This window comes from Eutrema salsugineum, unplaced genomic scaffold (genome assembly GCF_000478725.1).
Source record: "Eutrema salsugineum unplaced genomic scaffold, Eutsalg1_0 scaffold_17, whole genome shotgun sequence".
Lineage (NCBI taxonomy): Eukaryota > Viridiplantae > Streptophyta > Magnoliopsida > Brassicales > Brassicaceae > Eutrema > Eutrema salsugineum.
In genome coordinates this window covers 43,004-58,982 of record NW_006256852.1, presented here as the reverse complement: position 1 = coordinate 58,982, position 15,979 = coordinate 43,004, and the positions used below count along the sequence as shown (strand labels likewise).

At 35.3% G+C, this 15,979-nt stretch overlaps 4 protein-coding genes across 4 annotated transcripts in view; 1 reads left to right on the top strand and 3 right to left on the bottom strand.

Annotated features, from left to right (window-relative positions):
* The window catches only part of LOC18020671 (putative FBD-associated F-box protein At1g05080), a 1,816-nt gene extending 826 nt beyond the window's left edge, over positions 1 to 990 (bottom strand). Inside the window, exons 1-2 of the mRNA XM_006403049.2 lie at positions 599 to 990; positions 265 to 448 (exon numbers count right to left, since the gene is read on the bottom strand). Coding sequence (XP_006403112.2) covers positions 265 to 448; positions 599 to 990 — 576 coding nt within the window. The remainder of the gene's footprint in view (positions 1 to 264; positions 449 to 598) is intronic.
* Positions 991 to 7,768: 6,778 nt separating this feature from the next.
* On the bottom strand, positions 7,769 to 9,823 carry LOC18020674 (eukaryotic translation initiation factor 3 subunit D). Its single transcript, XM_006403046.2, has one exon. The coding sequence runs from the start codon at positions 9,768 to 9,770 to the stop codon at positions 7,989 to 7,991; it is 1,782 nt and encodes a 593-aa protein (XP_006403109.1). The 5' UTR covers positions 9,771 to 9,823; the 3' UTR covers positions 7,769 to 7,988.
* A 396-nt stretch (positions 9,824 to 10,219) lies between these two features.
* On the top strand, positions 10,220 to 12,444 carry LOC18020593 (protein POLLENLESS 3-LIKE 1). The gene is made up of 5 exons (XM_006403044.2): positions 10,220 to 10,584; positions 10,815 to 11,027; positions 11,112 to 11,260; positions 11,335 to 11,403; positions 11,477 to 12,444. Exons 1-5 carry the CDS (start codon positions 10,378 to 10,380, stop codon positions 12,150 to 12,152), a joined length of 1,314 nt encoding a protein of 437 aa, XP_006403107.1. The 5' UTR covers positions 10,220 to 10,377; the 3' UTR covers positions 12,153 to 12,444.
* Positions 12,250 to 14,230, bottom strand: LOC18020624 (tubulin beta-4 chain). The gene is made up of 3 exons (XM_006403045.2): positions 13,742 to 14,230; positions 13,239 to 13,508; positions 12,250 to 13,151 (listed from the first exon to the last, which is right to left on the bottom strand). Exons 1-3 carry the CDS (start codon positions 14,133 to 14,135, stop codon positions 12,481 to 12,483), a joined length of 1,335 nt encoding a protein of 444 aa, XP_006403108.1. The 5' UTR covers positions 14,136 to 14,230; the 3' UTR covers positions 12,250 to 12,480.
* Positions 14,231 to 15,979: the final 1,749 nt, after the last annotated feature.

Sequence of the window (15,979 nt, the reverse complement as noted above, 5' to 3'; positions counted from 1 at the left end):
CTGCAATGAAACAAACATGCCGTTCGTGAGTAGATGCAACGCAACAAAACACAACAAAACACAACAAAACACAACAAAACACAACACCACACAACACCACACAACACCACACCACACCACACCACACCACACCACACCACACCACACGAGAGAGAGAGAGAGAGAGAGAGAGAGAGAGAGAGAGAGAGAGAGAGAGAGAGAGAGAGAGAGAGAGAGAGAGAGAGAGAGAGAGAGAGAGAGAGAGAGAGAGAGAGAGAGAGCTACCGTTTCATGGTTTAACTCAAGAGACAAGACAGAAGAAAGAGATCTTAAAAGTCTGTCATCAGGGTAAGCCTTAGAATCGATATATGCTTCCTCAAGACAAGGCATGTTATTGACCAAGCAATAGTCTCCCGAAGAATCTAGGATGTGGAGGTACACTAATGCAGGAGTATCAATAACCAAGCATCTACCAGTATCTCCTACATCACCAATGTTCAGACCTTTACCATACCATAACCACCATAAAGAAGGAACTTTCACCGTGAACTTTTTCACATTGTCATCGTTTTCCCGGCTCACAAACAGAGCCTTGAGAACAGGGCAGCTCGATAAAAACCTTAGGACAGAGTCTTCGTCTTTATAGACCACAGAGTAAAGCTTGAGTAATCTGAGGGATGTGAGACAAGAAGAAGAAGGGAAATCCACAAGAATCTTATCGGAGAGAGTCAGTGTCACGAGAGATTCACATGAGTAAAGCCTGGTGGGCAAGCTAGTAGGATCTGCAGACCACACGAGCTTGATTTTTAGGTCAAGCACGCGGCGATCAACAGCGTTTTCAACCCACTTTCCAACATTAACATCAATAGGACATCGTGAACCGAGTTCCACACATAAGCTGTCGATTACAGGTGCCTTATGGAGTTTCAATGAATTTTCAAGAAACCACCAAACGCTCTTTTGGCTTTCTTCCTCATCCTCGTTGTCTTTGTATTCAAGTGTAGGTACCATCGTCCAAATAGAGAGCCACCGTTTTGACAGAAACATGGTAGCAACTGCATCTTTTGTCGGGACAAGACTCAAAATCCTTATGAGCAAATCGTCCGGTAACTCACTAATCCTGCCTGTCTCTTCCAATATGGCTTCTGACATCTTCACGACGCAAAACCCTAGGAGAGAAAGGATTTGGCGTCGAAAACAATAAAAGAAAATCGTTGGATATTACTTTTTTGTTTTTTGTTTTTTTTTGGGATATATATAGTTATTACTTCATAAATAGCACATTTCTTTTTTTTTTTGTTATTTTTCTTTTTTTTTTTTGGACAGATAAATAAATACCGCATTCTAAACTATAGTATTTTCTTCTTCTTCTTTTTTTAAGAGTACAAGATCTAGTTAGGTCCCATAAAATAGTGGAGAATGGAAAAAAAAATTACTAATAAAAATTTGGACGAATCGAGAATGATTTTTAATTAAGTCAAGAGAAGTTTTGAGTCAATAGAAATAGAATACGGAGGAAAATAAGATGATAACTAATTGGTGAAAATACATCCTAACCACACCTAAGCGTTTAAAGACTGGGACAATCGTATACAACATGAAGTTTTTTAGGTGTAATACTATAAGAAATTAATTACTACAAAAGGTTACTAATAAACATTTGGACGAATCGAGCTTCTCTACCCTCTAATGTTTTTTATCAAGTCATGAGAAGTTTGAGCTGGTAGAATACGGAGGAAAAGAAGAAGATAATTAATTGGTGAAAATACATTAACCACACCTAAGTGTTTAAAGACTACGACAATCGTATATAAACTGAAGTTTTTAGGTGTAAATTTGTAATACTAAGAAAACTTGTTGTAATCCATTATTACTCAAAGGTAACCCTAGATTTTCAAAATATAGACAATGTTGTACGTAATATTCAAAATAAATATGCAACTTCGAAGTTTATCAAAAAAAAAAAAAAATTCTTGTGTGTGTTCAGCTAACACTTGTTATATTGTTTGACTTGGTGGATTAAAATTTCCTTAATGTCATATCGAGTAAGTAGCATGGCGTTGTTCACTTGTTCATGAAGCCGGAGACAATCCTGCTTCAAAAAATTGGTCAAAATATATGATCATTAAATACATAAAGCATTACAAAAATATTGAGAAAAAACCATAACAAATATATTTTTAGCGCAACTAGCTAAATTAATGTTGGATCTAAGTTTGACTTCACTGCTACGTCTGAGAAAACATATGATTTATGCTTTAAGATCTGTTACATGCATGCATGCAACATCAATTATGTCTTATGTCTCTTTGGTTCTAACGGCTTATAAAGTGTGTGACATATCTCCATGTGACTCTGAAGGAAGGGATTCACATTGTCATTCTTCTTTCGTATAACGCACAAAATCTCACGAATTTTTTAAGTAAAATACATTTGATTTATTGTAAAAAAGGATTATACAATTCAGGATCTAGTTATTGCTGGTGTGGCGAGAACTGGTGGAGGAAGAGGGTAGGATGGCCGCTTGCCGTCGATGAAACTTCATCGGTCTTCGTCTCGGAGGATGATGCAAGCTGGGAGTAGGATGATTCATCTCCTAACGAAGATGAGAGTGCCATTGACAAGCTTCTTCCTTCTTATCTTCCTGCTATTGCTCTTGTTCTTCGAGTAGCCAATGATATTGAGAATGTTAACCCAATGGTCGCTTACTTCTCTATGATTTTTTAACCTTTTTATAGATTTATAATTCACCATATCTATGATCATATTGTATTATTTTTGGATGCTTAAAGTATTTGATGTATAAAATAGAACTAGATTCTACCCCGACGAGAACTATTTTTAATTTATCAAATTTTATAATATAATTTATGTTTTTGTTTTTGTTTAGATATAATTTTTTAATAAGTAATAAATATTTTTTTTTCTGTTTCAGATCGTTTCTTATAAATTCCTTTCAGTAGCATCCAGAACCACTTTGTTATGTGGTTGGTATTTTGGCTCGTAATTTTCAGGGAGCTCACCACATGGCAAGCCGGTGATGTGTCCAAACTCTCTCAACAACTTGCTAACAACTTGCCTGGTCAGAAGATCGTGGATAAGCTTACACGAGATTAGGCACCTAGCTGCAGAAAGGTAAAATAAATGGCCAAAACAAAAGTTCCTAATTGTCTCGAACTGTGGTGTATCCCTCAAAACATCATGGGTAAATGTGTCTAGCTTGGAGTAAACGTTGATAAAGTGGGAATCTGTATGTCGCAACAACCGCGACAGTAAATGGTTATCTCATTTCAATTTGGGTTCTGAATCTGCAAGTAAAAGTTGATTAATGCTCGAATAAAGGAAAATTATGACCATAAAAACCATAAACAAACGGAAATGTCTAAATGCCTAAACGAAGGAAGCTCAGTTCGCCGGTTAAGCATTTACCTGACATTTCGGAAAGATGTGGAATCACAAATTTCAACCTGAAATGAGGAACAGACACGGGTCATAGAAGATGACTTCCAATAGAAAGAGAGGAGCATTTTGGAAGAGGTTTTTCGTCGGAAATTGGAGAAAATTGGAGATGAATTTCTACGAGATTTAGGTTACCGGTGTAAATTTGATGGCACCTAGGATTTCTACAGGATTTAGATTTCTATAAATGTATTTACAGAGACACGGTAAAGGAGAAAGTAAAGATGTTCTCTCGCAAGAGTAAGTTGAATTAAGGTAGACTTGCTTTCTCACAAGAGTAAAGTGTCTGAGTAGCAAGCAGTGTCTTTTCTTGTAATATGAAAGTCAGAAAGTTTTTTTTTTCTGTGTAATTTATTCATACCGAAAACTGGTTTGGAGATTGCTCTTGTCTTCTGAGTTTCTCTCCTTGTTATACTCTTTTGAATTACTTAATGTGTGATACTGATGAAATTTTTAGTATGACTTGCATCAAAACCTCGTGGAGTATTGATTAGCTTTTGTAATATTTTATTTTTTTAAAACATTTAAACAATATATGTATAAATTATATTGCTATATATATTATTGTAGCAAATAATTATTAGATCTTATGATTTAGTTAATAAGACTTAAAACCAACAACCAACTTACAGTACATAAATATTAGTAAATTTTAGGAAAAATAAAGTTTATATCTTTGTCGAATTCCAGTCAAGTACACGTTCCACCGGTTTATCATAATTTCTTGTGAAATAAATTCCATCAATTCTGTGACGTAGTTGATTATGTCTTCTTATGGAAGCTTGTCGATATACTTGAAGTTCATTAAAATAATACTCTTTGTCAGTCTGGAAGCTTAAATCACAAACCCATCTTAATCTAAATCAAATCCTGCCCCTGAATCATAAAAGGTACACGTCCAATTAGAATTGAAGTTATTTAAAGTCTTGACGCCAGTATCGTCGTCCAGGTTACTACGGCAATGATATTGGAGATGAATACCAGAACCAAGTTGGTTATGAACTATTATGCGATTTGGCTTTGAAGCTTCATACAATCCAAAAAACAAGAAAAAAATTAACATAAAAACTGTAGAATTATTCATTTTTTTGTTGTATGAGAGATAGTTTAAGAAGATCATTATTAGTATATGATATTTCTATATCTTTTTTATGTGTGAAAATGTGTTACTTTAGATCTCCTATTCAATTTTTTCTTTTTGACATAGATCTCCTATTCTATTTGTTTCTATTCTATGTGAATAATAGGAAATTTATCAATTTGATTATGGAAAGATATTTTGATTATTTTATTATCTCTTTCCTCTTAAAATTAAAATAAAACTGCTATGAAACTTTTAAGCTTTCAACTTGATTTTTGAAAGATATTTTTTGATTATTTTATGATTTATTATATAATTCAGAAATTAGGTTTTGCAAACTTTTAAGCTTTCTTTTTTTTATTATGTTAATTGGTTTCTCAATGTCCATTATTAAATCTTGTTTTATCCTATTTGATTAACTTTGGCTTTTAGGATAAATTTATATTTATAATCTTAAAAAGTAAAGTTGTTAAAAAAAAAAGAAACCAAAATTTGAATTTATCCTTAGTTAATAAAAAAGGAAAAAAACTTTTTTACCATTTAGATTAAGGAAATTAAAAAAAACTAATTTCAAAAGAAAAATAATTTTAATTTCTCATGTCCATATAAACAATTTGATAGTATGTCTATTACATACCAAAAATGCAAAGTTCATTAATCATTTCCAAAGCTATTTACTGCATTTACTTCATAAGGTACCTTATCAAATACTTTGTTTATTTTTGAGGGTGATTTATTTTTTTTTCGTTTTAATTTTTTCATAAACTATCAAATATCTCATTATAAACCCGCATATATACAGGTATTAATCTAGCCGAGTGACATATCAGCAATAATTTTATCCATTAATTAACTTATTTAATACTTTATAACTATCTCATACTAAATTTTAACAAATTATATTGTGTCGTTTGTACTTAACTATCTCATACTAAATTTTAACAAATTATATTGTGGCCAGGTAGTGGTACTAAGGAAACATAACCTAAAATGTACGTTATTATTGATATATGTGTACGTATGTGGAGAAAGTAACATATTTCTTTTCAGAGTGTAATAAACATGACTTGAATTCTAACTCGATATTGACGCAAAGAAAAAGGTATGTAAAATATTTATCTTAATATATATATTTATATTAAAAATTTAAATTTAATTTAAATATATAAAAATTATATAATACAAGATTTTGTAAATGCAATAATATGTTTTTCATGTGTTTTAAACTTTATTTTCAAATTAAAAATAAAAGTAAATTTTAATGCAAGTGAAAAAAATATGAGACTGATAAGTTAAGAAGTTTCAAATAATCTTATATAAACTCTAACTAATAAAATTATAAAACACAAAAAATATTTAATAAACGATTAAATAGATAAAAATTATAAAAAATAATAGTAAAAAAAGGATGTCCACATAAAAATGTTATAAATAGTTTTTTTAAATAAAAAAAGATGGAATCAATAATAAATAAGCCAAAAAAATTAAAAAGGTAAATTGAGAAAGTTAACAAGTATTTTATTGTAAAATTTACAAGAATAAAAAGAATATGAAAATCGAAAAACAAATAAATATTCCTCTCTGATATTTAACGTATATTTTTAAATAAATTATTACGTTTTTATACAAAAATTAAAATAATAGATTTTACGTTTTTTATTATTTTGAGAGAAATTAGACTATTTGACACAGTTAATGTAGAAGAGATTAAAAATAATGTATCATCAAAAAGAAAAAAAATATATAAATATTTTAAAAACAAAAACATTAATAGTAAACATCTATTATATTAAAACAGAAGCACTTTTAGTATTTGTTTCCAAACACTCCCAAAATTTTAATTTTTTATATATATATATAAATTTAATTTCGAAAATTAGATATTAATTTAGACAACTAAAAATTTCCTTAAATATAGGTTATATCTATAGTCTATAGATATTAATTTAAATAAACTTCCTTAAATATATGTTAGATTTAATTTAACATTTGAAATTTAAATAAGATTTTCAGAATAATACATATGATTAACAAATATCTTATTATTTTTTTTTTAATCATATTCTATCAAATTAAAAATTCACATATTGAAAATAGATAAATATTAATATTATATAATAATTTGATGGGACAAGTTAAGTTTTTTTAATAATTCTAGTTTTATGCGGCTTAGGTTATCAAAGCATGCAAGATATTATGAGAAAATTATTTCAAAATTAGTAAATATTTATATTATAAAGTAATATAAACGGACGTTAGAATTATGGTTTCATAATCATGGTCTTTTTCGGATTAATAAAATGAACGAGTTGGAAATATATTTTTATAATGACGATCACTTTTTGATTAATAAAATAATCATATTAAAATTATGTTTTTATGATCATGGTGGTTATAATAATACAGAAAAAAAAAATTTTATCTAAACTAAAAAAAAATTATATCACTTATTAAAAATTATATTTAGAAAAAAAACATAAATTAAATTATAAATTTTGATTAAAACAAAATTCTCGTACGGATACACGGGATAAAATCTAATAAAATTTAATACAAATATATTATTTAAAATATAAATTAAAATAAGATTTGCGCATACACTTCTCTCATAGGTAAGATTCTCTCCTAGTATAGGTAATTTACGAATAGAGCCGAGTTCGAGAAGAAGATTTTCACGATTTTGATTGAGAAAAAATAATCAAAAAATCAGACATACTTGATTTTGATTGAGAAAAAGTAATCAAAAGATCAGACATACTTTTCGCAAACACAGTTTCATTTCATGACCAGCAATGTTTAATATTGTTTCAAACAACCTCAGTGATTAACTCCACGAATTTGGTCTCTCACACAAAGTGCCTCAAACCATTTTCAGTTTTCGAGGTACTTCTTCATTAGTGAAACACTTTTCTACATTAGCTCAAACCAATTTATATATTCTGAGGTTCCATACTAGAGAAACACTATTCTACAAGCCATGTATTAAGCGTAACACCAAACGAAATCATTTGATAATTTATCCAATCCCTTTGGAATGAGAACACCGTCGAGATCAGTGTATTGTGGAACAAAACAACTATCACTTTCAAAAAAAAAAAAAAATTAATTCAAGTTGAAGCAATATTACCTACTATATGGAATCAACTAATAATTCAACTAAATGCATAAACCACGTGAAACCAGCTTCTGTGTATGAATTAACTTCAATACAGCAAAAAGCATAAACAGCCACATGAATCGATTCTAAGCTCTTCAAAAACAAGATTCCAAAAGAGTTAAAATTCAAAAAGCAATACTCAATAGGTGCAGCAATCTTCTACATAATGAAAATAATGTCTTTCTCAGATAAAAAAAGAAGAAGCATAAACCAGCCACATTAACCCGTTTCAGCTCTTGAAAAAGTGAAGAACTTTGGAACATTATATAAAAAAGTAACTCTCTCAAAACAACTCTTAACATTTTACCATAATCAGGCTTGATCTTCTGGTTTCTTCTCCTCTGTAGCTTCATTAGTAGAAGAAGCTCCATTAGCCTCCGCTCCTCCTTCAGTGTTATTCTCCTCAGGTGGCTGAACCTGTTCATCCTCAGGGAGAGGCTCTTCCACATAATCGTTCTCAAAAGCATCAGCGGGAACCTCATAAATCCTAACTTGTGGCTTAGATGGATCCTTCACAAGAACATACTTTCCTTCACTCAGCTTCATACACAGATCAACAATCGACTTCACAATCCCCCACATGTTGTTAGTGTTCAGATTGATCTGCCCTGCGAAATCCTTCGGCTTATACCCCAAAACCGATAGTATAACATGGTTAAAATGATCACGAGGATGAACCCTCGAGACAAAACCAATCTTCATCATATCCGCATTAGCCAAAAGAGCCTGTGCGGTCCACTTAGCTAGCTTATTACCATTGTTCTTCAGCTCAGTAGCTAAAACCGCACCTCTCTGAGTCTCGAGCTTCTGTCTCCAATCAACACCAGAGTATTTCGTATCAAACTCGTTAAGAGCATTCAAAGTGAGGAACGATTTCTGGTTGTTCAGATCAACAGTGCTCTGTAACTCACATCTAGCAACTAGGTACATACTATCATCAAGCTTCCATCTCCTATACCTATAAGCAATAGAAGCATTCTCCTCACCTTCATTAGCATTAGGGATTGGCTCATCAAAAGTTTCCCTCTTCCCATTCTTCAACAAGACTTGCTGAGCGAAATTCTGGTTGATGAAAGCAGCCTCCACGCCTAGAGAATGAGCGGAATTGATGTCATCTTTGGCTTCAGGCAATGGCTCTTGAGAGGTTTCGTGAACAGATAACAAATCGAGCGCTGACCCATCTCTCTTATCGAAGAAGAGCTTGTTCCCAACACGTTGAATCACAAGATCCCAAGAGTAAACCGATCTAGGAGCACACATGAGAGCAGCGAGAATAGCATCAGTGGCGAAAACAGTTGCTTTGTCCTCTTTAGCGAGACGCCTGATGACAAGATCGTCACTTGTAGTGACTTTGAAGCTCCTGTTCTTGAACCGCTCGAGCCTACGCTCAGCTTTAGGAGTGATACGATCGTAGGTACGATCGTAAGACTCGAGACCACCACAAAGGAGGAGATCTTCTGGCTCCTGAACCGTGAACGAGAGCTTCGAGAAAGTGGAGAAAGGAATCTGCTCGAGCATATTCCACTCCGGCTGAATATCGACCGACGACTTAAACGCGGCGGCTTCACGGCGTTGCTGGTGGATGTTGTTTCGGTTGAGATTGTAGAGACGATCACGACGAGCTCGATCCTTCTCAGCTTCACGTTTCTTCGCTTCGACTTCTTCGTCACGACGCTGAGGGAGCTGGTTCCTGTTGTGATACTGATTGAATCTCCATTTAGGTCCGAATTTAGGACGAGGCGGTGGCTTACCGTCGACCAATCGGAAAGCTGCGTCTTCGTCGGCGTTACCACCGGAATTAGCGAGTCCGAACCCTTCGTCTACTGCGAAAGCGGAGAAATCGAAGACAGCAGATGGATCGGATTTAGATCCGGTAGGAGGACGAGCAGAGGGATTGGAGAGAGCTCGAGTCCAATCAGCGACGCGTCCGAGCTTCTCCGAGCGAGAGAAGGAGGCGAAGGGGACGTTCGGGAGGAGATTCGCCGCCGCGACGCTGGTGGAGGAAGCGGACGAAGAAGTATCGGAAGCGTCTGGAGGACCCCATCCATCGGAATTGAAAGGTACAGTGCCGACTTCGAATGCTTCAAACACCATTGTCGAGATTTGGTTCGAGAGGAAGAGGAAGAAGCCGTGCGAAAAGGAAAACACAATCTTTTTATCTCGTCATCGATTGAAAACCCTAAATTTCGAGATGAAACGACGAGATGGGCTTATGTGTCAAAAAGGATCCTTGGACCTTAAAGCCCAATTATCTGTAACACACCAAATAGTGGTTATCGTAAACCGTAGATTTATAAGTACCACCGGTTTATAATCGGTTGATGCATCATTAGACCGTTGCAGTTGCAGCATTTCAAAATTTTATAAGAAGTGAGTGAATTACCATTTTGTCTCCGTCTCTTTACTTATTTTATTTAGATACAAGTCCTTGAGTTATAATACTTCTTTCAATTATTCCCCATATTTATACTCGGTGGTCACTAAAAATCTATATTCTCTTGTTCAGAGTAAATTCATAAAGTTCCAATTTCTCGGGAATTTTTTTCCCTGATTCTTGAGTTCTTGATTCTTAACAAACACGCTCTAGCGAACCTGAGAATCTGATATCGGAAACATTTGTTTTATATCTCGAGAAATCGTGCGTGAAGAAGATTCTCGATTTTCTCGAGAAAAAATTCGAAGAGGGTTCTTTTCTCTGGCCATGTGGCGTCGCGAGGATCGTCGTGCTCCAGGTGGAGGTTTCTGGACACCACCTCCGACATGGAACATGAAGAAAAGAGTTTACACGGCGATGCCAATTTCGGAGAGAAAGAGAACATCTTCGTCGACAGAGAAGCAAGAACCGTTTCACATGATCCACAAAGTTCCTTCTGGTGATTCCCCTTACGTTAGAGCCAAACATGCCCAGGTAAAATCCGATTCCTGTTGATAATTTAGGGTTTTGGAATCTCTAATTTCCCTGTAATTAGGGTTTGAAGAATCTAATTCCCAGTGACTAATTACTTAGATTCATGAGGCTCTTTGTTTTTTGATCCGTTTATGATCAATCATGAGAAAAACCGAAAATGGAAAGCTTTCTTTTAAAGCATATGTGTATGAATCATCTGTGTTCTGACATGAAACTATCTTCAAGAACAGTTGATATGTAAAGACCCGGACCGAGCAATCTCCTTGTTTTGGGCTGCGATTAATGCTGGAGATCGAGTTGATAGTGCACTCAAGGACATGGCGGTTGTTATGAAACAGCTAGATCGAGCCGATGAAGGAATCGAAGCGATCAAGTCTTTTCGTTATCTCTGCACTTTTGAATCCCAGGATTCCATTGATAACTTGCTACTTGAACTCTACAAGGTAAAAACCAAAACTGAAGCTACTTCTATGGGTCAATAATGTCTCTCTCTATATATAACTTTTGATGGGTTTGGCTTTTCTCAGAAGTCTGGGAGGATTCAAGAGGAAGCTGAGCTGCTTGAACACAAACTGAGATCATTTGAACAAGACGAGCGTTACGGTGGTAGAATCACAATCGCGAAAAGATGCCACGGGAAGCAGATCAACATGACGATCGAGCAAGAGAAAGCACGGTAAGAAAGTTTCTCTGAGTTTCCCGCTTTGTACAGTTTCTCTGAGTTTCTTGATGTTTTAGATGTGTATATAGGATTCTAGGGAACTTGGCTTGGGTTCATTTACAGCTTCATAACTATGGAATCGCAGAGCAACATTACAGGTTGGTGAAAACATTATCGATAAAGCATATCAGTGGTTTTTCATTGCCTTAAACAAGTTTTTTTCTGTGACAGAGACGCTTTGTGTTTGGAGCCTGACAATAACAAGCAGTGCAATCTTGCGATCTGCTTGATGCGTATGGACAGGATCCAAGAAGCTAAATCTCTGCTTGAGGATGTAAGGAAGTCTCTAGGTGATTCATGGGAAGACGAACCGTTTTACAAGTCGTTTGAACGTGCTAACGAGATGATAGCGGAAAGAGAACAAGCCACATTAGCGGATAAATCAGAAATGAGAAGTAGCTCTTCAGATAACTTCTCTCCGAGCACTTCTTTCGCGAGTTGGATGAAGGAGAAGCAGACTGGTCCTGAGCCAGGAAACAAGAAGGACTCGCACGACTCGCATGTCTCCATTGGATCGGTGAACTCGCCGGTTCTGATTACACAACCCCGGGAGTGTAAATTGGGAGATGATGATGAGGAAGAAGATCATTGGAAAGGGCAAGTGACAATTGGTGCTGCTCGAAGGCTAAGGTTCGGGAACACTTTCGAAGTCAAACATTGTGACAACAAGAATGTGGAATCAACAGAGTCGGCTAATAATGCACTTTGCATTACAATCAAAGCAAGGAAGATGTGTGCAGATTTATTGAAAGAGAAACAAGATTCTGAAAAAGGTTATCAAACGAATGCTTCAGGATCATCTTCAGCTTACGCTCAGATCATGGATATATCTCAAAGAACCGCATAGGCTTTGACACTAGAGTATTATTACTAAAAGGATTTGTATATTTTAGAAAATTGTAGAAATGAGTTCGTGTATTGTAGATATGAAAGACCAAAAAACTTGAAAGAACAAAAGCAACATTTTTTTTTCACTGACAAAAACAATAAGCAATACACGCAAAAGTTTCAACACTCGAGAACGAATTTGGGTTTTCAACACACATGAAACGGAGAAAACAAAAAAAAAGGGATTTTAAGAAGGAAAAAAAAAAACGAGGGAAAGAAGAAAGTGACTGCAGCTTACACAGTTTTACGAATCAGACGAAACCATTGACGACGACGACATCATCTCTTCAAGCCTCATCGTACTCTTCTTCTTCCTCGTACTCCTCTTCACCAGCTGTAGCATCCTGGTACTGCTGATACTCTGCAACGAGATCATTCATGTTACTCTCTGCTTCAGTGAACTCCATTTCGTCCATTCCTTCTCCAGTGTACCAATGAAGGAAAGCCTTTCTCCTGAACATAGCTGTGAACTGTTCGCTCACACGCCTAAACATCTCCTGGATCGAAGTCGAGTTCCCGATGAAAGTAGATGCCATTTTCAAACCCTTTGGCGCGATATCACAGACGCTTGATTTGACGTTGTTCGGGATCCATTCAACGAAGTAGGACGAGTTTTTGTTCTGGATGTTCATCATCTGCTCATCGACCTCTTTGGTGCTCAGCTTTCCACGGAACACGGCGGATGCGGTCAAGTAACGTCCGTGACGAGGGTCAGCAGCGCACATCATGTTCTTTGCATCCCACATCTGCTGGGTCAGTTCAGGGACACTCAAGGCACTGTATTGTTGTGACCCTCTTGATGTCAATGGAGCGAAACCAACCATGAAGAAGTGGAGCCTTGGGAATGGGATCAGGTTCACGGCGAGCTTCCTAAGGTCGGAGTTTAGTTGACCAGGGAATCGGAGACAGCAAGTGACACCACTCATTGTAGCAGAGATGAGATGGTTAAGGTCACCAACTAATCAAGCACAAAAAATAAAGAAAACAAGTCAGGACAATATTTGTTTGATTCATGAAACGAGACAATAGAGGAGTTTTTACTCACATGTAGGATTAGCAAGCTTCAGGGTACGGAAGCAGATATCGTAGAGAGCTTCATTGTCAAGAACCATACATTCGTCAGCGTTCTCGACAAGCTGGTGCACAGAGAGTGTTGCGTTGTATGGCTCAACAACAGTGTCAGAGACCTTTGGAGAAGGAAACACTGAGAAGGTCATCATCATACGATCTGGATACTCCTCTCTGATCTTGGAAATGAGAAGAGTTCCCATTCCAGATCCAGTTCCTCCACCCAAAGAGTGACAAACTTGGAAACCTATAACAAGAGTTAAAACCATGAAAATCAGAGAAGTTAATCGCCATCACCAATCTGTAGAATGTAAAACAACGAAGACCTAAATCGATTTTGACTATTTCAGGTTCCACGATTGCAAAGCAAAAATCAAAGACTATCTCTCGTAAAACTCGAATACAATTCAAAAAACCAGATCGAGATTCAAAACCAAAAACAATACGAGAAGAAGAAGGAAAATGCGATCTCTCTCTAACCTTGTAGACAATCGCTGTTCTCAGCTTCCTTCCTCACAACATCAAGCACGGAATCAATCAACTCGGCTCCCTCCGTGTAATGACCTTTGGCCCAGTTATTCCCGGCGCCGGACTGCCCAAAGACGAAGTTATCGGGACGGAAAATCTGACCAAACGGTCCAGATCTGAGAGAATCCATGGTCCCTGGCTCCAGATCCATAAGAACGGCGCGTGGAACGTACTTCCCGCCGCTCGCTTCGTTGAAATACACATCGATACGCTCAAGCTGGAGAGGAGAGTCGCCGACGTACTGGCCGGTGTGATCAATGCCGTGCTCGTCGCAGATCACTTCCCAGAACTTTGCACCGATCTGGTTTCCACATTGACCGCCTTGGATATGGAGGATTTCTCTCATTTTTTCTCTCCTTCGTGTTGTTTCTTAGGGAAAAAGAAAAAAAAATGAGAAAATGGGCGACTCGTCTTTTATTTTTGTCCTTTGCTCAATAGGTTTAAAGGGGAAAGAGATTGTTGGAATGGGGTAATAATCAGCTATATATAGTTTACGTCTTCTTCAATAAGTTTTTTCTCGATATTTATTTTCACGTATGCCCTTGTACTTTATTTGATCTTGGAATAATACCCGAATTGTTTTTTATATATCGTTTTCGTACTCTGTGCTGTATGACAGCGGAGGATTTCAAATTATTTCTGTCCCACTTGTCCAGAGATATTTTGCTATTTTAGCATTAAAAACAAAAAATATAGATAGAAAATTTGGTTTTTCCTCAATAATAAATTGTATTGTTGTGTTATGTACATTGATTCGATAAATTGAATTATGTATTGAATGGGAAGATTAGATCCAAGATACAATTATTATACAAACAATTGAATATTTTAATTTATACACTCCAATCTGTTTGGGTATATGATCTGCCGAACCGGTTTTTGTTGTTTTTTGTTTTACGATAACCGGTTTTGTTTTATTTTATGGGATACAAGTAAGACAAATTAACAATATGCATTATCATATCAAAACAACTAAACAAGGTCGACTGTGCAAGACAGATCATACAGGAGTGGTGTATTGAAAACACATGAAAGTGTTTAATGAAAATTATTCTCAAATTTGTAAGCCGTGTTTTAATATTAGTGTTTTATCAGGAATTTAAGCCCCCTATATATAAAAATTACACCATGTGATACCTTTTTGTTGGGTTTAGGGGACCATCTGTTATTTGAAATTATTTATAAGAAAGACTGTGATATTAACATTTAATCATTTATAAACTTAAATAAATCATATTATAGAAATATATTTATAATAATGTAATAATTAATCTATTATGGGCCAAAATTGGGGAATAAGTTAGGCTAGTGGCACCCTCTAATATGCTTCAAGCCCACCTTGTCTGGGGTTCCTAGGAAGTAGGATCCTTTATAACTATGCTTATGACCCAAAGTTGTAAAGAAAATAATAGAAAGATTTTGACCAAAAATACATAATACACCGAGCCAGTTAGCCAATTATAAACCCACAATTTCTCTAATTTTACATCTCCACAAATAAATTGTGTGCATCCACATAAACATTGTGTGCATAATTGCCTCCTTTTATTCTGAGGGTGCAGAAATTATAGATCATTCCCACAACAACAAAAAGAAGCAATTATCATTCCCACAACGACAAAAAGAAGCAATTATATGCACACAATGTCTTTTACTGGTATAAGAATGCTAAGGTGGAAACTTGAAAATTTTGTGCTGAACCCTTAAGTTATATCAATTTGCGATATGTCCTTTTATAATTTCACAAGATTAATACATCAGTTTACACCATTTCTAACCCATACATGACACATGTACATTTTCAGCAATGTAATTGATCAGTAACAAAAACTACAATTTACAGGCACATGCCAACCCACAAAAATTACTTATTGTAGATTCAAATCAATGAGATTAGAGTAACTAGTATAGCTAATCAAATCATACCTTAATTAGTCCATATTGCAAAGACTTTATTTCCATTTCATAAAAATTAAAGTTTTAGAAAAACTAATATGCTTTTCCATTTCTCTCTTTCCGTCTTTTTGCCAATTACTCATCATTTAGCTCGTGTTTTAAAATCACTAAAAAATAAAAAAGAAAAAGCGATCTCTCGCCTTCACTTTCTACGCAATAACCTCCTCCTTCACTCCATGTTATATTAATCGCTTCGACCTGTCAACAAAATTTCATCAATCTCTTCCACAAAAC